Source organism: Tympanuchus pallidicinctus, unplaced genomic scaffold (assembly GCF_026119805.1).
Source record: "Tympanuchus pallidicinctus isolate F22 unplaced genomic scaffold, pur_lepc_1.0 scaffold3, whole genome shotgun sequence".
In the NCBI taxonomy this organism is placed as follows: Eukaryota; Metazoa; Chordata; class Aves; order Galliformes; family Phasianidae; genus Tympanuchus; species Tympanuchus pallidicinctus.
Window position 1 is genome coordinate 77,803,043 of NW_026294747.1, and position 24,650 is coordinate 77,827,692.

The window sequence follows — 24,650 nt, forward strand, 5'->3', positions numbered from 1 at the left end:
GCCCCGCTAGGCCGCGCTGGAACGTCTCTAAGCCGGGTCCCCGGCCCCGAGGCGTGTGCGCCGCGCTCGCCCTTCACTGCGGCCGGAGGGCCCGATGGCTGTAAAGGTTTTCTTTCCTATGGAATAAAGCAGTGACAAATGATGGGGCTGTGGGCACCGTTGTGTGGGATGAGTTTATTCGCCAGTACTACACGTGGGCTCACTGCCCGCAGCGCTGCCCCACCCGTCGCGTCTAGCGGGAGGGCCGCCGCCCCTGCGGTTGCCATGGTCACAGCCGGGCCGCCACCGCCCTGTCCGTCTCCAACCAATCATCTCGGACGTGGGGGCGGGACTTCCGGCGGCCGTCCCGGAAGAGGCGGGAGCGGCCCGGCACGAGTTACAGGTGGGAGCAGGGACTGTGAGGTGGGGGCAGGGGTGAAGGTTTGAACGCGAAGTCGTGCTCGGGACTTACGTGTCCTGCAGTGCTTCTGTGCTGAGCTCTGTGCCCAGCTGTAGCTCCCGGCAGGAGCACGGGGACGTTTATAGAGGGAGGATGAATTCAGCTATCCATCCCAGCGTGGAGGATGTGATGTGCGTTGTCCTTTCTCATTCGAAAGCAGTTGTGTTCCTTCAGGTCTTCCATCACCTCTCTCCGAACCTAAGCTACGTTGTATCTTTCCTGCAGCTGCCGGCATTGCAGCTGCCCGCATACGGTGCTGAGGCTGCCGGTTGTGCGGGTGTGCTCTGAAACCCCAATTTGTATGTTATTAAAGTTTCCAGGTTCCATTTCTTTTGACTGCTCGTTTTAGCAGAATTGCTCATCGTTAGTGTCTCTTCCTCTTGGGGAGGCAGGATAGGTACTGACAGGATGAGGGGAAATGGATTTAAACTGAAAGAGGGTAGATTTAGACTAGATATTAGGAAGAAATTATTAACTGTGGGATACTGGGACGGGTTGCCCAGTGAGGTCCTGAGTGCCGTCACCCTGGAATTATTCAAGGCCAGGCTAGGTGGAGCTTTGAGCTGCCTGGTGTAGTGGGAGGTGTACCTGCATATAGCAGGAGGATTGGAACTGGATGATATTAAAGGTCCCTTCCAACTCAAATCATTCTATGATTTTTCTGATACAAGTTGTAACAATATTGTTAATATGCATCCTTAATGCATACCCCTGCCCTGCAATTTTTGTTTACACAACAGAAAGAGCTGTGTCTCTGAACCAAGGAGATAAGAAAGTTCTTCTGAGTCTTTATCCTGATGAAACAGGAGGTCTTGCTTGGAATCGGTCACTGCATATGCAACATACTTGTGGGAAACTTCTTTATTTGTAACATACATCTTGGAAAAATTCTGCGTATGTAACACAGGTAATGTATATAATCAGAAGAATTTTTGTGTAAGCTATGCGTGATAGGATTATCCCTATGCATCCAGTGCTGATATTAAAGAATTTCTGCTTTCTAAGCACAGCAATAGTGGATTTCTTGTGTTTGCCACATGAATGCATGCGTTGAGTCCACGCTCTTTACTGTTCATGACAGAGAAGCTCTTCTGCAGTAACACTGTGTACCAGGCCCTGTGAAGTACTGAGGGTCTTTTTGCTTTTCCTGTTGTGTATTCCTTGAACAAACACTTGGTTAAGTGTTCATTAACTGTTGTTAAAAACACAGCTAATAGAATCACCAAGGTTGGAAAAGACCTCTAAGATCATCTGTTCCAACCATCCACCTACTACCAATGTTTCCCACTAAACCACATGTCCTTTAGTACCACATCTAAACATTTCTTGAACACCCTTGAGGACATGGGGCTGTTCTGGGCAGTCCATTCCAGTGCCTACTCTTGGAGAATAAACTTTTCCTTGTGTCCAACCTCAATCTCTTCCTCCTTGAGGGCATTCCCTCTAGTCTTGTTGCTAGTTACATGGAAGAGGAGGCTGACGCCTACCTGTTGACAACCTCCTTTCAGGCAGCTGTAGAGAGCAATAAGGTCTCCCCTGAGCCTCCTCTTCTCCAAACTGAACAAGTACCCTCAGCTGCTCGTGGTGGTACTCCACATCCCTCACCAGCTTTGTTGCTCTTGTCTGAACATTAGCCAGGGCCTCGATGTGTTCCTTGTAGTGAGGGGCTCAAAACTGAGCACAGTACTCAAGGTGTGACCTCACCAGTGCTGAGTCAGAAGATCACTTCCCCATTCCTGCTGGCAACACTATTTCTGATACAAGCCAGGATACCATTGGCCTTCTTGGCCACCTGGGCACACTGCTGGCTCATGTCTAGAGCACTGACCAACACCCCCCTGTCCATTTCCTCTACACAGTCTTCCAGCCACTCTGCCCCAAGCCTGTAGCTTTGCCTAGGGTTGCTGTGGCCAAAGTGCAGGACCCAGCACTTGGTCTTATTGAACTCTATCCCGTTGGCCTCAGCCTCGCTATCCAGCCTGTTCAGATCCCTGTGTAGGGTCTTCTGTCAGACCAACACTTGGCCAACTTGGTGTCATCTGCAAACTTACGCTCAATGCCCTCATCCAGGTCATCAGTAAAGATATTGAACAGAACAGGCCCCAATACAGACCTGTGGGGGACACCACTCGTGACTGGTCGCTGGTCATGAGATGAAGTAGAAAAAAATTACAAGAAGTAAAAGCATTTTGGGGATGGACAGTGTAATCCTTCACCAGACAGCTTGAACATTTTCCAATAAGAATCAGCTGATCTATTCCTACTATGATTTAAATACACTCAAGACAAAAATAGTGCTTGCATAATTTTTTAAGCCTATATGAAAAAAAAACCAACCTGTCCACAGTCACATGTTGTCCATGAGGAAGCTGGAATAATATGAACTGTAGAGAAAGAGGTTAAGTTTCAGGAAGAGCAAACAGAGAAAGATAATCTCTAAAAATGCGCAGATAGAATGAATTGAATAATAGAATAATTAGAACAAGAGTTTCAAATGTGGGACTCAGAAGAGTCAAAGCTAAATTCTGTGAGGAACCTCTGTGAGTGAATTTTACTGGTAAATGGCAATTAGGGACTTTAATGGGACGGGATTTAGAGGTGACGACACCTTCTTCATGTTTCAGACTGATACTGTAGCCTCATCTGGGAAACTTCCAACATCAAAGATTCTGGCAGCATCTTTGCAATGTGAATGTTCTGCACTGCAGATTCTAGGCATGTTACTTAGCCTATGCTGAAACCTAATAGCTGATAGCATTACAGTCATAATCTAATCAATGTTTGGATTTTTAATCAAAATATTGCACTTTTAAAATGGAAGAATCAGAAAGTTGTGCAGCTCAGTTTGTGGTTATATCTTATGTTACGTTTGTAAACTTGAGTATTATGATGAAAAGTGCCAAGAAAATACGTTGCTTGTTTCATTTCTTTACCAGCAGAATTTAAACACTAAAGGAAGATGTCTTTTTTCCCCAAAATCTCTTTTCAACATGAAGTTGAAGAGTATCTCAGCAAAGTGTTCAGAAATAAGGAGGTATGTGAAACAGATACCACTGCTAATCATAGCAAATGCTTCACTAATTGAACACTTCATTATTTTCTGTAACCTTAATGCTTTAAAATAAGGCATTGCCTTGACATTATCCACAGATTTTTAAATATAGTCCTATTTATATTATAAAATTATTCTGTAGGGCTGTTGGCTCAAAATAATGTTAAATATTTAACCTAAATGGTATAAATCTGAGTCTTCAGTTTTGGATCCTGCTGAAGGATGATCATGTTGGAGATTAAGCGTACATATATTATTGAGAATATTGAGAAATACTCCTTTACCCAGGGCAAAACCAAAAATACTATAGATTAGTTGTGATTTCCTAATGTCAGCTGAAACAAAAGTGATGTTTTTGTATATATTTTTAAAAGTTAATTCATATTTTTGAATCTGCTTGTCCATCTTCTCAGGTATATTCTTTCTACAGTACCTACAGTATTACAGAACTCACTCACGATTGTCTTCAGTATTTGCTGCAGACTATTTGGAGTGATTTGGCCATTTTCCCAACAAGTCCTTTTCTACAACATTCTAAGGTTATCTCTGAAACTAGTTCTCTATTGCATAGACATTCCTCACTACTGCGTGCCATACAACCATTATTCCTTCATTTCTGCTTAATGTTTATTTTATGTTATGCTTCCACAGAGCAAGAGGTATTGTGTGAATCTCTTTAATCCTTATTTTAAAATCTCTCCTTTCCCTGTCAGCTTATAACTGCTTTAGGTACAAAGGAGGCAGAGAGTAAATATCAATCTCTGTTAAGTCATCTATCTCATCCACCAGCTATCACAACTGTTAGAGTTAACACTAACTTGGCCTCTGTGAAACACATGAAAAAATTGCTGCTTGAAGAGATCCAGAAGGTTTGTGCAATTTCTTTCTTAAAGCAAAAATAGCAAGATGTTTCGTCTTTTGCCTGATTAAGAGAGCTTTTCATTACTGGAAACTATTCTTTAACTTAATAGATGTCCACTACTATTAAAAATGTGTAGACATATTGATTTCCTGTCAGCATTAAATTTAATAACATTCATCATCTAGCAGTTACTAGATGTTGTTCAGCATTAGTTCAGCATCTAATACATAAAATTAACAAGGGAAAAAGAAAGACAATCTTTTTTTCTACACGGCTGATAGAGACCTTAGATAAGCTTAGGTTGCCACTGTAGTAAATACAGTACAGACATCTAAGTCTGGAGAAGATGGTAGAAGAAACAGTTAAAATCTGTAGTTTGATATACTATGTTCAGCAACTTATTTTTAGTAAAGATTAAAGGAGATTGAATTAATATTTCATTCTGAAAACTGTTTAGGAAATGGAGAGAATCTGCATGACGAAAAATCTGCCAGAGTGATGCCCTGCAGCAGCCATAAGTTTTTTACTACTTGTTAATCTTCTGGCCATTTTTTTCAATTTTTACTTACCTAAATTAAACATTTTGTGCTTGATAATACATAAGCCATGATGTAGAAGAACTGGATTATTTGGAAGCTCTATTCTAATTCTTCAGTCTGTTTAAAAAGATCTGGTTCTTCAAGTAAATTATTGATGTTAGTGGGTGTACAGGGAGCTATTACATGACAGGAGCCAAGATGCTTCTGTGATGCAGAGGCAGTTGACAGCATTCTGTTGGCTAGAATGGTAATGAGTTACGCTAATTTTAGCTTGAATCTGGAAATGGGTACTGCAGTACAATATTTTGCTTAGAGGGAAAATGCTTTGCTGAAATCTGAATTGGCTGGCTTTTCATAACTTCTGGTATTTTTAATAGTGGCCATATTAGAAAAGAAAGTTTATGTAACTTTCTGAAAGTTTATGTAACAGTTTCTAGCAAAATTATGCAAATGGATCATTTTCTTTGTTAAGGGATAACATTTATTGGATGCAAATAATGATAACTTTGCATGTTTGGGGTGCATATTTTAAAAGCCTCAAGCAAGCAGACAGCTTTTTAAAATCCCAGAATCATTTTAAAGGGGGAACTTGTAATTTCTTTTGCAACTTTATGCACAATTCAGCTCTCAGTATTCAATCAAATTTCAGTTGAAATGAGAAATAAAAAAAGTCTTGCCACTCTGATACATACTCAGACAATGCACGAGTAGAGTTTAACAGTAGTTTGTAATTAAGAATAGTAGAAAAAAAAAGTGATTTATAATTAAAAGCATAAAAATCATAACAAATTAGACCCTATCTTCAATGTGTGTGGTACAATGACGTGATGATAACCTGACACAACTTTCTTCCAGCAGAGAGTAAAAATGAGTAGAAGGGTTATGAGTGTCAGGACACTGTCCCACTCTCCAAAGTCAATTTTTTCAGTGAACTTGTTTACAGATTTATTACTTCTCCATTTACTGATTATTTAGTGCTTTACATCTGTATTTGTATTATGGATTGTCTCCCTATAAAACATTCCCTTAATCTCTCTCAACCGTTTTCACTTTTTTTTTTATTGTATAGCTATCAATTATGAATGGAAAAAAAAAGTGTTTTAAATTGAATCAACTAGTTAAATGTTAGCTTCTTAGTCTAATTTACTGTGTGTTTTGGTTTGTTTGTTTGTTTTAATTTAACAGCAATTTAAAGGAACCTGTGTTCCAGTTCTTGAGCACCCACAACTCCGGGACATCTTATTAATTCCTGCTATTGGACCCAGGTTTGAATTTTTCAGTGTTTAACTTTAAAAATACATATTTTACTTGTAAATTTAATTTTAAACAGGGTAACTAACTGGCAGTAAGTAAAGCACAACTTCATTTATACTGAGGCCTAGCAGACAGTCACTATCTGAACTGGGTCACAGTTTTATTCTTAAAGGATATAAGAAAGTGCAGAGACAGTTAATTATCTAAGAGATAAAGTTATTAAATGGAAAATGTAACATAACTGCATCTTCTCTGGAAAACCAGGTAGGTGGCAGAGAGAAGAATTAAACTTTTGTGGAGGCTGGATAGAGAGTTATAGGGTAAAATAGAAAATGCAGTATTTTCTTCTCCTGAAATCTGGTCCAGAATGAGACCTCAGGAGATTGGTATCAGTAACAATGGAAGGATTCCTGAGTAATTTTTATCCCCTTCAGAATGATTATTTGTTTTTAAGCTATATTTGGCTCTTTCCATTGTTGCTTCTGTCTTTGCCCCTTGGAGTTTCTTCAGTTTTATTGATTTCATTAAAGAACATTTGATTTGAAGTATCTTGTTCGTTATTAAGACTAACGAACTTTGGTTTGTAACAGGATTAGATAGAGATTGGTAACAAGCAGTTCTAGTTAGTAAATACTACATTCACACTCAATTTTTTAGAAATTTTGTAGAAACTTTTTGTGAACATTCTGTTCTTTTTATAATTGAACATGTTTACACTTTAATTACTTTGGGTAACTCTTCACAATTCTTACTGGCAAAACTCCCTACTCCTTATCATGTGTTTATTATATAAACATGTAGCAGTTGTTAAATACAAAGTCACTTTACAGTCATCTGGTCTAGGAAGGGATAGGGATTATTTCTTGATCTCAGTATAATTCATTTGTATTCCTGTATTAGATTTCTAGTAGTGGCAGAATGTGTCTCAATCTGGCTTATTTTGAGGACTGTTTTGTAGTAGTAGTAGTTGTTGTTGTTTTCTCCTCTGTCCTTTGATTCCTTTCTAAGATTAAACTTTTTAATTGACCACATGATAGTTACATATTTTTTCCTCTATACTGTAAGGTAAAAAAATTATGAACCAGAGAGTTTACTTGGCAGAGAGAGATATTTCTTTCAGTTTTTTTTTTTTTTAACTGAATTGCATCCTGTGTTTTTAGGCAAAATTTAAAAAAATATGAGTCTGAAGTCATTGTTGGAGCACAGTGTGGGTATGCAGTACTTCGAGGAGCGCACGTTTATGTTCCTGGTATCATATCTACTTCAAGATGTAAGAGTTCTCTACATTTAAAACTTCTAAATAGGGAACAAAAAAAGTCACTCTTCAATTAATTTCCAATAAATAATGTAATTTGTTTTGTCTTCTGTTCACAGCTGAAATTAATCTTATGTTATACAGTCAATTCATATTTTATCTGGCTTTTGTTGGAAATTTCATGTGTGATACATAAGAAAATGACACAAAATTATTTCTCACATTAAGTTCCCCTCACAGTATTTAAATCTTTAGCTGAAGTATTCTTCTCAGAGATTTCATTTTCTTATATTCATTTTGGAAATCTTTTTCAAAGAACATGAATTAAAACCTGTCTTTTAAGTGTTTTATTTTGGTTTTGTGTGTGTGTTTTTTTTTTTTTTTTAACAAGTGACACTTTCCTGTCTTGGGGGGGAAAAAAAAAGGGTGCTGCAACAAATGGATGGTGGCTGGACATATGTTGATGGTACCTAAATGGTAGCTGGATGTATGTTGGTTGTGTAGGGAACAGTATTTCAAGAAGTATTTTCTCTTCATGTAGCCACAAAGGCAGTTAACTTTACTATCCTGTTAGATTCCAAGGTACAAATCTAGAAAAATAGATTTTTTCCCAATGGTAATTCATTTTTTATTGTTTGTCTATGAGACATCGAGTAGAATCTTCTTTTTCAGTTGATGAAAAAATCTTCAATTTTAATGCCATTTTCTTTAGAAATGGAAATTTGTGTTTTTCCATCTTTCAGCACTGATGAGACAAAAAAATCTGCTAGGTAACCATGTGGTGATATAAGAAATAAACTAAAGGCTTGTCTAGGTGCTTAAGAAACGAGTCTGATTTGTAACCTAGTGGTTCTCAATAGCTCTAGATAATTGGGAGTCGTCATTCTTTATGCATGCTTTCAAGCTCAATGCCTATGAGGTCAATTATTTTGCAGTGATATAGGAGTTGAAGCAGTCTACTGAAAACCCTAAATTATTTGGTCCTTACTGTCAAGTATAAGATTAAATTCAAGATTTCTGTTCTTTGCCCAGTTGTGAAGGCTGGAGATTTAGTCTCAGTCTATTCGGATATTGAAGGGAAATGTAAAAGAGGAGCCAAAGAATTTGAAGGAGTCAAAGTTTTCCTTGGAAATGGGATTTCAGAACTGAGTCGTAGTGACATTTTCAGTCCGCATGGCCGAATGACGTAAGTTCTTGGTAACAGAAATCTGTATCTGCAGATATTTCCAATTTTAAATGTAGATTTTTATCATTGTTTATCCAACTTAATGATGTCATTGTAAAGAACATCAACAGTAAAGGTATTTTTCTTGGCTGATTTATAATGGTTTCCTTTTTTTAAGGTTTTGTTTTGAATTTCTCTATATAAGCACAATGATTTTAATACTGTTAAAAATGATTTGTACTTGAGATAATTCTTTTGTGTTTTTCAGTGGGCTAGGCGTAAGAATGACAGAGCCAGTCTATCTTAGTCCTTCGTTTGACAGTGTGCTTCCTAGTCATTTATTTTTACAGGTAGGATTCTGGCCAAAATAAAAACCTGTACTGGTTGCAGAACAATGAGTGTCCTCTGAGCACTCATTATAACTCGTTATAACAATATTCATTGTGCATTACAGCACCTAATTATCTGTTTGAATTTAAAGAAAACAAAGAATGAATGTAGTATCTGCATGTTTAAGTCGACTTAAGAGATATTTATTTACTTAGAGGTTCTTTTTGCACAAACACTTCATAGAACTTTTAGTTTTTGGAATCTGCCTTATGAACCACAAGACATGAGCCTCTTTCAAGGTACCCACTTCTGTAGATAAGGAGGAAAATCTTCAAATAATTGATCTTAAATTGAAGAGAACTTGAACTTCATTCTTGACAGCTTTTTCGTCTGCAGCTTTAACATTTACAGAACCTAAACCGCTTTTCCTCATGCAGCAAGTTTGTTTAAAAAGAGTAGACATAACAATTGGTCATTTAGGCTATGTTGAAACATAGGATGATTAAATAAATGGAACTTTTTTTGTGTTCTAAGATCAAGCAAAATTCATAATTTCAGTTTGTTGGAATTAAAAGAAAGGTTTAAAACATGAGCTAGATGTCCAAGAGCACACTAATAATGGTATTTTTTTTTAAAATATAAATACAAACAATCCCTGGGTTTAGAAAAACCCTCCAGAAAGTAGTTTTACTCTGTAAAGCAAATGTAAATTTTATCTCAAATAAGCCCTCCTTCAATGATATTCTCTGAAATAGTAAATTACTTCATATAATATGTATAACAATCACTCAGATTTGTTCTGCTTGTACAGTTAGCACAATTCAGCTTCTCAGTACATTAATTCAGCAACTTTAAACTCCTGCCTATTCATCTAATTGCTTGATACTTAACTACACCAATATGTTTCAATAAACCAAATGAGTATAAAATCCTAGTGACATACAGAACTACTCTATGTCTATGGTAGTATCAATTTAATTTATTTTCAGTTTTAGCAGTGTAGCCTCCCTAGCCACAAATCCTTAAACTTTAGTCATAGATACTCACAGGTGGCTTTAAATATACAAGAGCCAATGGAGACTTCAGACATCTGCTGTCTCTTAAATATTTCATTTTCTGGTAAGGAACCAACAACAATATCTTAAGTGTCTTCAGTGCTGAATTTTATATTTATTTTTAACATGTTTGTCATTCCTTATTCCAGGACTTGGTATAGGCCATAAAGTTTGAATTCTCCTGTTTTTGTTTTTATGATAGAACTTACCTTCAGTCGTTGTCAGTCATGTTTTAAACCCTCAACCAGGAGAAAGAATTTTGGACATGTGTGCTGCACCTGGAGGAAAAACAACTCATCTTGCAACATTAATGTGTGATCAAGTAAGAGAAGTCACTCAGCATTTTCTGTCTCAGTGAAGAAAGTCTGAGCACCATCATTTTAACAGATGCATACAGATAACTTAGAATAGCAAGCCACCAATACTCGAACGTTCTGCTTACAGTGTATTTTGTTAGTAACTGAAATGAGCACAGACCACTAAAAGGTCGCCATCCCACTTAAGACCTGATTTGCTGCAAATTGATGTGTTGAAATATATCTTTGATTTCACTTATTTGTAATGGAAGAATTTGTTGCCTTGCAACAATATTTCTGAATAATGTATTCAGAAATATGCTGGATTAATAAAACTGAGGATTTATGGGAATCACAGGTTGCTGCTGTGTGCTGAAAGAATGTGTAGTTTTAAAGTAGGAATTGGGAACAGCTAAATTTTGAGGATTTATTACTGTTCAGAGCCCAGTCCAAAACAACCATTTTTCCCCAGATGTCACAGAGGAAACTTTCGCAGTAGTGACTGGAATGGGCCAGATGGGGGAGACCTGTTGTATTTGTCTGTTCCTGTTGCTGAGTGCCTCTCAAGAGGAGAAATTACCTTAGTATGTCCACAGTACAGCACATGTGCAGTAAAGCCACCATTTCAGCAACAGCCCTAACAACTTTTCAGCACCAGAACTTAGTGTGCATGTACAACATGCTGAATGTTAACAAGGGAGAAGCAGTGGCATCAGATCATTGAATGCTTATGTTAGAGGTGATTTAGCTCACAGCAGCTGGGGACTAGAAGCCATTGAAACAACATAAATCCTTTTCTTTCTTTCCAGTCCTATACCAACAAATTGGCTAACCTGGTTACTACAGTCAACCAGCATACCTTCACTGACTTCTTTTTCTTTCTTTTTATTTTTTTTATACAGTCTATCTGTTTTTTATACAGTCATGTTGCTCTCCCACTAGTCTTCTAGAGAGCTATCACCAAATAAAAAAGAAATCATCATGTTTTCTCAGAAGATCTGAATCACTGTAGCAATTCCATTCATAGTTATTGGTCTTTGGCTATGAGTTGTTTGTTTCCTTTTGTTCTGTTTTTTTTAAGGTTGTTTTTGGAGGCTGATTACTGTTTTGGATTTCACTGACAATACTGAAAAATGTTTTCTTTCCTGTTTACAAATTTCATCTAGCAGGTAGTGCTGTATGCCTGCTTTGATTTGATTTATCCTGCACAGAAAAAGAGAATTTTTTCTTAGCTGAAAGGAATGATGCAGTAGTTGTCACGACTGCGAGTGTAATGGTATTTTATGAACCTCAGCCAGAGGAACGGCTGCAGGTCTCCTTTTCTCAGAACTGAGCTGTATGTAATAACATTTCCACACAAATTTAAAACCTGTTTACCTATTTTACCATATATTTAAATCTTCTACCTTCTAACAAATTATCTTTTTTTTTTTTTTACCTAATTTAATGCTCAGTAAAACATTACTAAACAAACAAGAAAATACAAACAAAATCGTATTGAAAGTCAGACAGTATAGTTTCCCATTTTGGAGTGATCATGCCAAAAAGGGTGTATAGAGCTCCAGACCAGTATCTATCCTAATAGGGGTGTCATGGAAAACATGGGAGAACAAGGACTACTGGAGTGTATATTTAAAAATAATATCATTCTTTAGGGAAAATTAAGCTTCATTACACTGATCAAAAAGAAAAAAAAAATAATCAGGAATTGCATATCCACTTAATTCCTATGCTTTTGATTAAAAAAAACCCCAACCAAACAAAAACAAACTTTTTTTTCAGGGTGAAGTAATAGCAATGGACAAGATAGCTAACAAGGTCAAAAAAATTAAGCAGAACGCTGAATTACTACAGTTGAATTGTATAAAGGCATTTTGCTATGATGGAACAAAAGCACTGTCAGTTGAGAAGAGAGAGGATAAACAAGGTAAACAATTTTAGTAATAGTAGTATTAGAATAAATGTCAGTTTTTTATCAGTAGTATTAAACCGGTCACCAGTTCATAAGTTTTTGAAATCTTGGCAGATAGCTCAGCTGCTTCAGCCTGTGGAACTCCTCTTATTTTCTTCTCTGTTGTGATTTTCAGCTTTCCCATAAAGCAACTACAAAGCTCAAACTATCTGTCCTTATCACAACCTAATATGCTCAAAAGGAATGCATTCCCTTTCCAGGTATTATCAGAGATTCGAACCCTAAACCTTCTTTCGTAATAATACTTAACCCCAAACTCTGAACTGTTTTGCTTAGTCTGAGAAATAAATTACTTCTGCAGAATTTCTTGCTTTTTTTCTGCCTCAAAATCTTCATCTGTAAAATTGGGTTATTAATACCTAACTCCCAGGAGTATTGCAAAGTTTAGTTCATTGATGTTTGTTCAGCTGTTTAGGGGAAAGCAATAAAACAGTGTATTATTTTGAGTTCATTTCATTTGCTTTTCTGAAGTACTGTATTTATGATACTGGTTCTGTTCCCATGATGGAACGATTTAAGCAGTATCTGCTGTCTAGATTATTTTTAGTTTGTTGTGCAAAGTGTGCTGTTCTCTCATTCTGCTTTTTTCCAGTAACTGTTTTGCCTAAGTAGGGATCAGGTTGCATAATTCACCTTCCTTGTCCCCATCGCTTATTGTCCCCCCTGTTTTGCAGGAAATAAGGTATTTTTCTTAATCATCTATGAATGTCAGATATTGTAAGTGGTTCATAGCACTTGCATAGATGAACAAGAGCTAGCTATAATACTCAGAGATCATGAAAGCTTTTTCTGTACATCCCTGCAATTATGACATTCAACATATTTTGAAGGCTGAATTGGAGATAGATAAATCAGCAGTGCCAAGAGTCTTCTCTGGTGATAGTGGAACAACCTAGGTAGCAGCAGTGTGAAGTCATCCACTCCTTTTCACTTGTGACCTGCTTGCATATTTCAGGAAGAGAAGAAGAAAAGGAGGCAAAGCATATCAACGTCTCTCTTCCTCATTGGTTACTCAGATACACATACAGAGCTTCTTTTGTCTTGGTAATCCTGTGCTGAATTTTTTCTTGAGCACTAGAGCAATAGACATTTTGGGGCTGTTAAACTAGTGGGATTTGGAAAGGTGAAAGGATAGGCTCCACATAAAGAAGGTACATATTTCTTTATCTATTCAGGCAGTATTCAGAGGTAGTGCCCATCTTTTCCATCCTTCTCTACTGAATTGTTCTGCTGCAGAGACAGCACATGTAGAAAACTAGTAGAATTTGAATGTCTGGTATTTCATGTTATCAAGTACTCTATTTTCTGTGTGAATTGCATGAAGAGTTATATAGGCAGTCCAATTCTTATTACTTAAGGCAGTCTTAATGGTTAACCACGCACTTCTCTCAGTAATGATTTGATCATTTATGAGCTGCCTGTGTTTCATAATTACTTATATGCACAACTGTGTACCTAGCACCTCTGACCAATCTTACTTCAATATTTTTGTTTGTTTTTATGTTTTATTTTCAAAATATCAGTTGAAAAATATTGATGTCTAAAGCAATTATCCACTATTTGCATAATCTATAATTCCTTTTCTGTCAGACAAAATCTACCACCAGCACTGATGAAACTTGTCTCTAGCTGAGATCACTTTTGCGGATACCATGTATAGGACTTTAATGTTTTATGGCAATTAAGCCGTAACAGTCTGCCATTTCCTATGGTGAAATCTCACGGAAAGAAGAAACACATTTTACATTACTGTTTTTTTTACAGAAGGACCTCCATTCTTACCAGAATCATTTGATCGAATTCTTCTTGATGCTCCATGCAGTGGGATGGGGCAGAGACCAAACATGGCTTATTCCTCGACTTTAAAGGAAGTGACATCTTACCAGCCACTGCAACGCAAGCTTTTCACTGTGGTACGTATTAATTATTGAGTAGCTAAATTAAATTGATCATAAGTGGTTTTGCAGTGTAAAACTTAACTTCACTTGCCAGAATGTTGCTTCATTTTCCATACCTTTTCAGCAGTTAGGTGCTGGGATGCATACATTTCAAAGTTCTCTCTATTCAGGGCAAATGTAGCACCAGAGTTCTGTTAAACATTTCCATAAAACTGCTGTTTTGCAGAATGTCCCTCTTTCTAAATATGTTTCATGTCTGTTTTTTGCCCTTTTTCTAGGTTTGTCATTCCTAGTTATTGTTCCTATCTGCTTCTACACTGCATTCTTATTTGCTGTAATGGTACTAGAAACCATTAAGTGCTAACCTCTTTTTTCTTATCTTATCTTTATTCTTATCTTATCTTTATTCTTATCACTGGGTAGTGTTATTAAGGTTTTATTTTTCCAACTACAGTTTCTTCTGTCACAAAACCATCTGCAGTTCTCAGCTTATTCCTAAATTTAATTGAAGAATATTGAAGTATGTGCATTTTGCCTGATTTCCAGCTGGTCTTTTGTTATCCTTCATCTTTGAAGATCAGTAGTTCCTAGAACACTTAGACTTGTTCTTCTGCAGATGTATGCTAGGATGCAGCCCACCCTTTTGAAGCTCAAGTATTTGATGTTGACTTCTAGCCCTTGAAATCTCAGTTCCCTATTCTCCATAAAGTCTAAAACATTCTTCTTTTTTTTCCTCCTTAGGGTAAGCAGTGCAGTTTTCTTTATGTTGTTTCTTTTGGTACAACTTAAAAAACTTAAGTCATTTGTTCAGCTTTGTTTTCTCTCTTTCAGGCTGTTGAAGTCAAAGAGAAGGAAAGTTGAGATCATTTAGGAGCACTTAAATATTTATAAAACAAGATAGTGCTCTCCTGTCTTTCACAAGCCCCCTTTTTTTAAGTAAAGCTGATGACAGCATTAGCATTCGGTTAGCCTTTCAGCTCCATCAGATCTGCTGCTAGGTGAAGTCAGTTCACTGGAGCATGGGAAAGATGTCTGTAAACAACAGTAAACAAAAACCTCTGAATTTTTCTATTCTTTTTCCCTTCAGTTTTCTTGGTTTCAGTTTATAATAATTGGCAAGGTCTAAGTCACAGAGCAGGTGAAAGTGTTTTTCTGTGCAGCAGTGTGGACTCTTACCACTTCCTCACATAGCCTGCAGTGGTACTATACAGAATAGATGCTGGAGCACACAGCCAGAAGGCCATATTACAAGTTCCCTTGTTAGTAAGAGCACCCTTGCCCTGATACTGAAGGACAAGATTTCCTGAAGCTTTTGTAAACCTGAATTATACTTATTCAAAGTGAATTACAGCTTGAAAAGAAGCACAGATATAACCATGCCAAATATATGGAACAGCTGATATCTAATATCAGTGACAGAAATACTGTGTAACTATCTGTGCTTGGCAGCATGTGATGAAAACAAAACTAATCTGTATGAGATACGCAGAGCTGCACAAATAACAAATCCTACAGGGTGAATCATCTCAGTAGCATTAAGAAAGTGCATGAACTATAATGCCGATTTTGAAAGAAAAGCCTTTCTAATCTATGTGAACCTTTAATGTGTGCCCCAAGAAGAATTAGCATTCCAACGCTGTTTTAGACAGAAAGATTTAAGTGTTAATTTTTAATATTATAGCTTAACAATTCCTTGGTTACCATTACTTTATATGAAACATTTTGCCTTTAAATATAAGCTGAAATGTTGTTTCTTTTTCCCTGCAGGCAGTGAAATTACTGAAGCCAGGAGGTGTCTTAGTATATAGTACATGTACAATTACACTTTCTGAAAATGAGGAGCAAGTTGCATGGGCTCTGGAAACTTTTCCATGCCTCCAGCTTCAGCCACAGGTACTGGTATTAATAGGATGCTTGACTTGTTTTGGCACCATAATGGTACTTAGTATATTTACCATCAATAAATCTCTTTTTTACTATAGAGACTTTTAACTGCTAGGGATAAAAATAATTTCTGATGCTCTTCAAACCTTTTTTCATGCTTAATTGAGCTTCATTTAGGGAACATTAAGTAGTTTCCAACTGTGTGCTCAGGTTGTTTTGATTTGTACAACAATCATTTAACACAAAAGAGGAATAAAAGACCGCTCAGGTTAAAATTCCTCTTGCTATTCTTTCTTTATGTGCATGCATTTTATTTTCTTTTTCTGCCCATTAACAAGAGGTGAAAAAATTTTTATTAAAGTTCCTGAAGCAGTGAAGATTATATAAAGATGGGAAATAACTTGAAGGAGAATTCTATATGCATGGGGACCATCTTTGTGTTACATAAAGAATGAAGGAATAAATTTATTTCAAGCTCAGTGGCTCAAGACTGTACCTTGTCTTTTTTAGAGCCAGTGACTACTGTAAAAGTGCCTAAGGGGAGAAAGTATATAAGGAGATACTAGAATTTGTATCCACACTGCCTACCTTTCAAAATCACATCTCCTTTATTAGTACCTTGAGACAGTTTATCATCAGACCATATATATGTAGCTTTCTCCTTTGTCAATGTGTTGAGTTGGAGTGTTAGTTGCACATCATCATTGCACTGAGAAGAAGCCTAATCTGGTACCTGTTCAACTTGTGCATTCCTTAATGACTTGTTTCTGTCTTAAGAGCTTAGATGTATCTTTTAACTGAAAAAACTTAAAAAATACACAGTGTTGTACAAGAAGAAAATATATGAAGGCTGCCAAAGATTTAAAAGGACCAAAGATTTTCTTAAAGATTTATACGCCAGTGTTCTTCTGCACATTGGTACAAATTCAAACCTTCCATCTATATTAGAATTGTTTTTCAATTCCAGCTCTTTCAGCTGAGATCATTAAGTAAAACTTAACAGCATGGGAAATTGTCCTCAGCAGAATGACAAAGCAAAACATAAGTCCTGTTAACCTAAATGCAGGATTCCAATTTGATAGACTCAATACCTCACCAGTAATATGCTCTGAATAAAGTACTTTTTTCACATAAAAATGACATTTCTATAAAAGTTTTGTGTATAGCACAGTTTAAATAAGATGACACTGAATTATTTACCTACAGATGGTCTATCATATCTTATAACCAGCTACCCTGCTGAGGTGATCTTTTCCAATGAAGCTAGAATCTAGGGTTGACTCACCTTATGCTCCCTCACTTATTTCTTACATTCTTTCTGTCTCTCATCCACACCTGCTTTTTACCCAGCCCACTGTTTCCCACAATCTCAGTTTGGCAACAGGTCTTGAAATCAGGCTGTGCAAGGCAAAACAAGAGGCGGAGCCATCGGTATTGATCTCAGAAGTGGAGGTTACTACTGGACAGTTGATCCTGTGCCTGGGCAGACTTACTGCCTCTTAGGGATTTACACACAAGAGATAACATTATCTATCAGCTTCAGTGTGGTAACTAATCTGGAAAGAAAAGGGAAGAGATAGAGAATAAAACCAGTCTTTGAACAAGCAAGTCACTGCACCCTGGGTAGTACCGTTTTCTGCAAAAATCCCCTTGTATTCCAGTCCTTCAAGTCACCACCCCTTTCTCCCTTTGTACGTTGATTTTTCTTAGTTTCCAACAGATGCCTTTTTGTCTCTTACCTGGAAAGCGCTGAATTCCTATTAAAGGAAAGGAAGAGAAGAATTAAGCAGCAGCTTCCCGGCTGCCCAGCTTTAAGCTGGCAGTGCATCGTTAAGCAGTTAACTCACATCGTGTGCTGATGGGGTGAGCACCTGTGTTAGCAAAGTCCGAGGGCCCCAGAAACGATCTGCTCTGTGCTGCATTACAGATTAACAAAGGAGTTCTTTATTTTGCTATTGCTATGCCAGCTTTTACAAATGTTGTTCTGTCTCCTATCTGAATGCATTAGATTAATGATCCAGATAAGAATCAGCTTATTTATTAAATAAAGAGTCAAGGCATCACAGGGAGTGCTGAGAAGAGGGGTGGGGCTGAGAAGAATTCCCTCCTATCCAGGATTTTGATGCCAAATGTCCTTCTGAATTCAGATGCCTATGCTGTTCCTTCCTCTGTGTCCTATACAAACGTGTCCCATTTAGCCATTAGTCTAATTACATAACACAGAAAATCTGGAGGGCCAAATTTTTCTGCTGCATCATCTTCTTCCAAAATGATGCCTCTTTAGGCAGTGTTCTTTCACTCTCTCCAGTTGAAGTTTTCTATGTGAAGAATCCAGGTATTTCTACTACTGTTACTGAGCAACCGACTAAGGAATCTCTCTTTTTGACTACTTGTGGTTGTTTACACAGGAGTGCTTCAGCATTTAAGTGAAAAACCTAAAACTTTCACATGCGTTGGCTGCTGCTAACAGCCTTCTTGTGATTGGTAGGGATTTCACTCTTTTGGGACTGATTTAGACCTATGGATGTCACCTATCCTCTCTAAGTGGTCCAATCACTAAACAAGCGGGATAAGTGGGCTTGGCCCCATCACCAGCACCACGGTGTTGGATGTGCTGTATGCACTCATATGTGCTTGCCAGATTAAAAAAGGGAGGGCCACGTAACTTCTGAGCTTCCCCATGGTGTACATGATACAAACCTAGTGTGTCCGCATTAAGTTAGGTAGCTCTGCAAATACTTAAAGGAATACATCTAGGAAACCAGGGATTTTGTACTGATGTGGTAATTTGCTTTTCTTTGTTACTTGCAAAGGAACCTCACATTGGAGGAGAAGGCATGAGGGGAGCTGGACTGGCACTCCATCAGTTGAAGCTGCTGCAGAGATTTGATCCATCTGCTGGGACTTTGCAAGGAACGGATATGGAATCTTTGCAAGATTGCAGGGAGGAAGATTTGGTTTCACTGGCAAATAAGGACTGTATAGGATTTTTTATTGCAAAATTTATGAAGTTGAAGGGTAAATAAGCATCTAGCAGTACAACCTGGAAGAATACCTCTGTGAGCCTAAGAGCAGTTCAGACGTGAAGTGCATGTGGTGGTGCTGTGAGGCTGCCAAGCCAATCGGTGACGGCAGGGTTGCCATGGCAGCACTACAATCTGCCAGCTGTTCTGCTGGGAAAGAGCCACAGGTTGCAGAAAGTCGGGGCTGGGGGAAGGGCAGCATCATTTTTAGGTCTGTTTGCTTTTATATTCACAGCAGGTCAGCGCCTGGATGACAAGTATGTTCAGTAATGCTTCTGTCTGTTATCTCCTGCTGTGTGAGTGGCTTACCTAGTACAGGAGAAGTGGGAACAGGGGCTGGGGGGTGGCGAGGTAAGCTCCTCTGTGAAATGCAAGCAGAAATAAAACAGACGGGAACCATTACTGTGAATTCTGGAATAAGGTTTTTCTGTGGAGCTTTACCAGTAGTTAATGCTTCATTAAATAGGGCTTCATGAAACACTGTAACATTTTGCAAATAACTTTTATAAATTGATACTTAGAACCTCATTTCTCTTTTATTTTAATACAAGCAAGATTCTCTGTACACATAGTATATACACAAAATACGATTAGGCTTTGTAGCAGGTCTCTTATAGCAGCATGAATATATTAAACCATCTCACTCTGGGAATGTAAATAAATATTATTTCAACATCAAACTTCCCATGCATAAACTGTATTGGTTCTGAAACAGCCGTTTGGAGTGGCTGACCAATGACAAATTTAAAATCAAACATTTGCAATCGAAAGGGCTACAGTTGTGGTGAAAATACCAAAAGACAGAAAACAGTGAGTTCATATCATCTGAAATGTTGCAAATCACCTTTCAAACAACTAAGAATATTAACTGGTTAGAAAGCATCAAATCAAATGAAGGTTGAAACTGGGGGAGCATGCTGATGAGAACTGACTCCATACACTGTCAAAGATTCAATAATTTAAATTTCTCAAACGTTGTCTACATTTGCAAACTGTGCTTCAATTACAGAGATGTTCTCTGTCTGAATAATGTTCTCTTTTTGCAGTACTCTTAGAAATAGCACAAAAATGCAGGCAAAAGACAAGCACACTTCAAAAACCTGAACTGACATCTGTGTTTTGTAGCTGGTTCCTTATTTTTCCCACTGATTAATTTTACACTTTTTAAAAAGCATTCTCTGTAAAAAATATCTTATTTTGCACTCCTAATTATTTGGTTTCTAAAAGGCAGACCCTTATAATTTACCTTTGTACTGTCAGAAGTGCTCATAATCAAAATAATCTATATTACTATATAACTCAGTAGTCTGGTTCTTCACTTATATTTGTTATAAGTGTTTTGCTATAATACATTTTCTACTCTTAAATAAATTTTCTTCTGTTCTGCTAAGGTTGATCAGCACGTATTCTGTAAGGCCTATCCTAGCAGGATAGGAGGAGAGAATTGTCTTCTTTTTGTAGGTCACACCTTGCTGTTAACCATGACATGCCAAAAGAAGACATGAAAGCTGAAAGCTCTCTTGTTTGATCAGTGTTAGCTGAGAAAACCTATCTAGAATCAGAATTACTCATATTATAAATTACAGTATTTTTAGTCTAAACGTGGCAAAATAACTACTTGCTAACAAAAGGTGTTAATCTTTTACTGCAAGTACATGTTGAAATCTTGGACTCAGTGCTGGTATAAAAAAAGCTTTTTTTTTCCAGAAAATATAAATTCTGTAAACATTAATCAGCATACATAGACTGTATTTTGAAATTTGCACATTCATATAAATGGAGGAACTTTTGCCTCCAGTTTCAGTAGCAGGATCTGTGTAGTGTTGGATTTTAGTAAAAAGCTTGCTGAGAATTTCCCATATTTTTTCAGTTTTGAATCATAATCAGGCTTTTCAGGAGAGTGATCTCATTTGATTTTATATGAGAAACTTCTTAGGGCCAAAAAAACACAATTGTAAATGTCTTATATTTGATTCCAGTATAGTTGCAGACTGGACTGGACTTGAAAAAACCTCTGCTGATATCTGAACTTTTAACTAGGGAAGTTACTTTTGAAAAATCACTTCTAGACATGCTAGATGTAAAATACCATATTTTTATAGACATATATTAAAGGGATACGCCTCAGCCGTTTCCCTGCAATCTCCTCTCTCTCAGTAATTCCTGGGATTCAGGGGGAACTGACAAGGAGAGAAGAAGGAAAGCAGACAGAAAGAGGGAGAGAGAAAGAGAGACTTCTCCGTCAGGCAGTTCAGAAGAGAAATGTAGCTGAGACACTTCAAATCATCCTTTGAAGGAGCCAAGCTCTTTACTTTCACTTGGCTAAGTCAGATGTCTTGAGTTGCATGGATGCCATTCTTTCTTTTCCTTTTCTTTCCAATCTGACCTTTAACACTGCAGGAGTTTAAATACTTAATCATTTTCACAACTTTGATGTATGGTGTATGTGTTTTTTTGACACATAATAACGTTACTTTCCTAATAAGAATGCTTTGCAGACCAAATCATTATGCTTCAGTGTCAGGTGCTGAAGCACAGTATATATATATATATTTATTTTTATATATATAGATTAAATATACAATCAGATCCTGTCTATATATATTAAAAAAAAAAAAAAAGCCAGAATCTGAAAAGTATCTTTCCCTATTTGTAGAAATAGTGATTAGTAATAGTGCCAAATCTAAATATTTATCTCCATCAATATAAAAAATATTAAAACAGCAGCCTAGTATTGTATGACATTATTCCACAGCTTCTTCCTTTTGACTTGTGATAGAAGCGACCAACTTTTAGATTGGGGGAAACAGGCCAGTCATGGCATTTGACAAGAAATGATTTGTAGGCAATTTAAAATACAAATAGCCTTCTTTTTTACAGTTTCTTGTTCACTACTGAAAAATTATGAGCAAATCCACTTTGATACGATAAGTGGCAAGAATCAAGTAAGGAGGAGACAGATAAGTTAGAAGAACCAGCTGGATTTCTATTATATCTGATATAAATCTCTTTCGGGGGCTGCATAGGAACACATCTCTAGAGTAGTAAGCTATAAAAAGAAACTGTCTATAAAATTACTGTGAGATGATATTTGTCAAGGCTTGTTTCACAAAAAAAAAAAAAAAAAAAAAAAAAAAAAAAGGAAATAAATTATAGACAAATTGCCAAACAGTAAATTTAACTGATAACATTTGATTAAAAACATCTGAAATAAAACGTGATCCATGTATTTTAAAGATGAATGAACAACTAAAACTTGGGTAAACAATCTGCAGTAAAGTAAGAAATGAAAGTAAATGCACAACAGAAATATTATGTTACACTCTGAAAAAGAATGTAACAATATTCTCTGTTGTTCCTTTAGACTGTGTAACAGTTGTTTGCAGTGTGCTTTATTGTCATGGAGGGAACAGAATTTAAGTCAAAACTGCAGGAACATAAAAGAGATTTATCAGAATGACCATTTGGGAAACAGCTTGATCAGAGGTCAAATGTATCCAGAAACAAACCTCTGGAGGAGGCTTCAGCAGCTACCACAGGAGGTACTTTAGGTACTGTAACCTTTTTTCTCAGGACAGACCCTGATTAAAAGCAATCAGACCGGTCACTGCATTCCAGGTAAGGGAATGATAATGGACCATCCTAAGCAGTTGTCACAGAACACCAACATGACTTTACAACCCCACGGAGCTTAAAAATGGCAATGGCTAATGATTTTGTGGGAAAGATTAAGTATGGCGAGGCATGAGAACTGAGCAGGAGCTGCACATAGAGAATGCAAAGGATCTTGATGAGCAACCATGCAGGGAAAAGTGAGAACAGTTCTATACGTTGATTCAGGGTTTGATGAGGAGGACTGACTCTCCTTACTCTCCATTTATAGTAAGGGCATCATTGTACAGGCATCATTCTACGTATTCTACGTATGTGAAAATAAGCCCTCCAATCAATTCCTGTAGCTTTAAGACCAGCCTTAACTAACTGGGGCCAAGTCTTTAGAAGGTACCCTTTATATTTTACACCTTCAGAAGAATAAATTCTCAAAGGCTTCTCAAAGGCTTCTCAAATTCTAGATTCCTGATGCCAAACACTATGTGAATTCAGTAGTATTCTAGACAAGGCTTCTTGGCATCTATAAATTCGTCTTTCTAGGTGGTAGATACATTTTATGAATCTATTTCAGAACAGTTTCTTCCAACTCTTAACACCTCTGAGTATAAATCCTTCTGCTTATCCATCCCTACTGTTCTGTCCCTTAAGAGGCCTGGAGACTGCCACTCCCACCTCCTCCCAGTCCCTCTTCAAGAATTCTTTCTTCAGCAGTGTCTGTGTCACCAAACAACTGATAGATGTGAGCCTCTCTATTCATTTGAGAAGATGTACAAAAAACGGTTAACACCAGACATATACATGCAAATGTTCCCATTCCTTCCATATACTGAAATCCTTTGGAAAAATACAGAGCTAGGGTTGATAAGATTCTCTATGTACAGCTCAACTGTTTTATCTTCCTACCTTTCCTTCTCATTCATTAGTTTTATCTTTTCAGTCCATTTGAACAGAAATGCTACAGGTTGTTTTGTACCACACAAACACAAGAAGACTGGAGCTCACTGGGACCTCTAGCATTCCTCAGATTCAAAGCTCCTGAAACCAGACACAGAAATATGAACTCGTTAGTATCCTAATGCAACCAATACTAAACTTTCTATCTGCAAAACTTTGCAAATACATTTTCATCACAATAACCTTTGATATGTCCTCCAGTCGGAGTATCTTTAAAGCTTCTAGTTGAAATAATTCTGTTAAAGTGCTTTTCAAAGTAGTGCTCAGCAGGCAGGTGGTATTGTGCAAAATCTGTAGTACAAGCTCACATTACAACTGATTTGTCACTCTTAATAACTGAAGAAAAAATACCTTAGCAAGACTAAATAAAACCTACGGAGTGTCTGCCTAAGAAATATGTTAGTATGTTGCCTATACACTGTTAGTTGAACTATACAAAACCAAACTCCCTTTAGCTGGATGGAGACATGGCTTTCTTTGTAAGATATTTATATCCTACCAATCAATATCCAGATCATACTTAAATACTGGGGCTTGAACTGTGCGCTTTATTTTTCTCTTTATTTGTTTGTACGTGGGTACCTAACTCCATGGTTTTCATACACTACTCAGTGTTTTGAAATTCTGCCAAACAATTCTTAAAAATAACTTAAGAAAGGTGGAAAATTAACACCTCCCGTAGCAAATTCAAAAAAGAAAATAACTATTCAAGGTACTGTAGCAGAATCATTACATTACTTCTTGGAGGCCATGGCTGTCATGTAACAGTTACAAGGAGCAACAGCATTTACTGAAGCTGATAAAATACCTAAAGCCAGGCTATATAGAACAAGACAATACAACTTTTTGCATTTAAACGTAACCTGATAACAACAATCTCAAACAACAATTTCTGTCACTGTTTTTCTCGACTGATACCCTGAGAAACCCCTTGTATCAAAAGCCACTTTTTAGATGGTCTTATCTATCCATTTAGTAATACAAGAGGTCTACTTACCTATGCTTTCTTTGCCTACAAAGTCATTTAGTGGTGTTTAAAGAAATGCTGAGAATTTTGTTT

At 37.1% G+C, this 24,650-nt stretch overlaps 1 protein-coding gene across 3 annotated transcripts; it reads left to right on the forward strand.

The window, feature by feature from the left end:
• Positions 1–360: 360 nt before the first annotated feature.
• On the forward strand, positions 361–19,547 carry NSUN6 (NOP2/Sun RNA methyltransferase 6). Of its 3 annotated transcripts, none has more exons than XM_052696934.1 (12): positions 361–382; positions 3,379–3,473; positions 4,205–4,360; positions 6,078–6,157; positions 7,307–7,416; positions 8,434–8,587; positions 8,835–8,916; positions 10,154–10,273; positions 12,030–12,174; positions 13,984–14,132; positions 15,885–16,010; positions 18,815–19,547. In XM_052696934.1, the coding sequence occupies exons 2-12, from the start codon at positions 3,399–3,401 to the stop codon at positions 19,025–19,027; spliced, it is 1,410 nt and encodes a 469-aa protein (XP_052552894.1). In that variant the 5' UTR covers positions 361–382; positions 3,379–3,398; the 3' UTR covers positions 19,028–19,547. The 3 variants fall into 3 exon arrangements, with proteins under 3 accessions (XP_052552894.1, XP_052552893.1, XP_052552892.1); XM_052696933.1 differs by lacking the exon at positions 361–382 and adding an exon at positions 1,136–1,346 and having other exon boundaries at positions 3,376–3,473; XM_052696932.1 differs by lacking the exon at positions 361–382 and adding an exon at positions 1,137–1,346.
• Positions 19,548–24,650: the final 5,103 nt, after the last annotated feature.

Bases quoted from the DNA above. Each gene is read 5' to 3' on its own strand.
- NSUN6 (XM_052696934.1), top strand. From the start codon at position 3,399: ATGTCTTTTTTCCCCAAAATCTCTTTTCAACATGAAGTTGAAGAGTAT. The intron at 7,417-8,433 runs GTAAGAGTTCTC...TTCTTTGCCCAG, and splicing joins TATCATATCTACTTCAAGAT to TTGTGAAGGCTGGAGATTTA. The intron at 16,011-18,814 runs GTACTGGTATTA...TTACTTGCAAAG, and splicing joins GCCTCCAGCTTCAGCCACAG to GAACCTCACATTGGAGGAGA.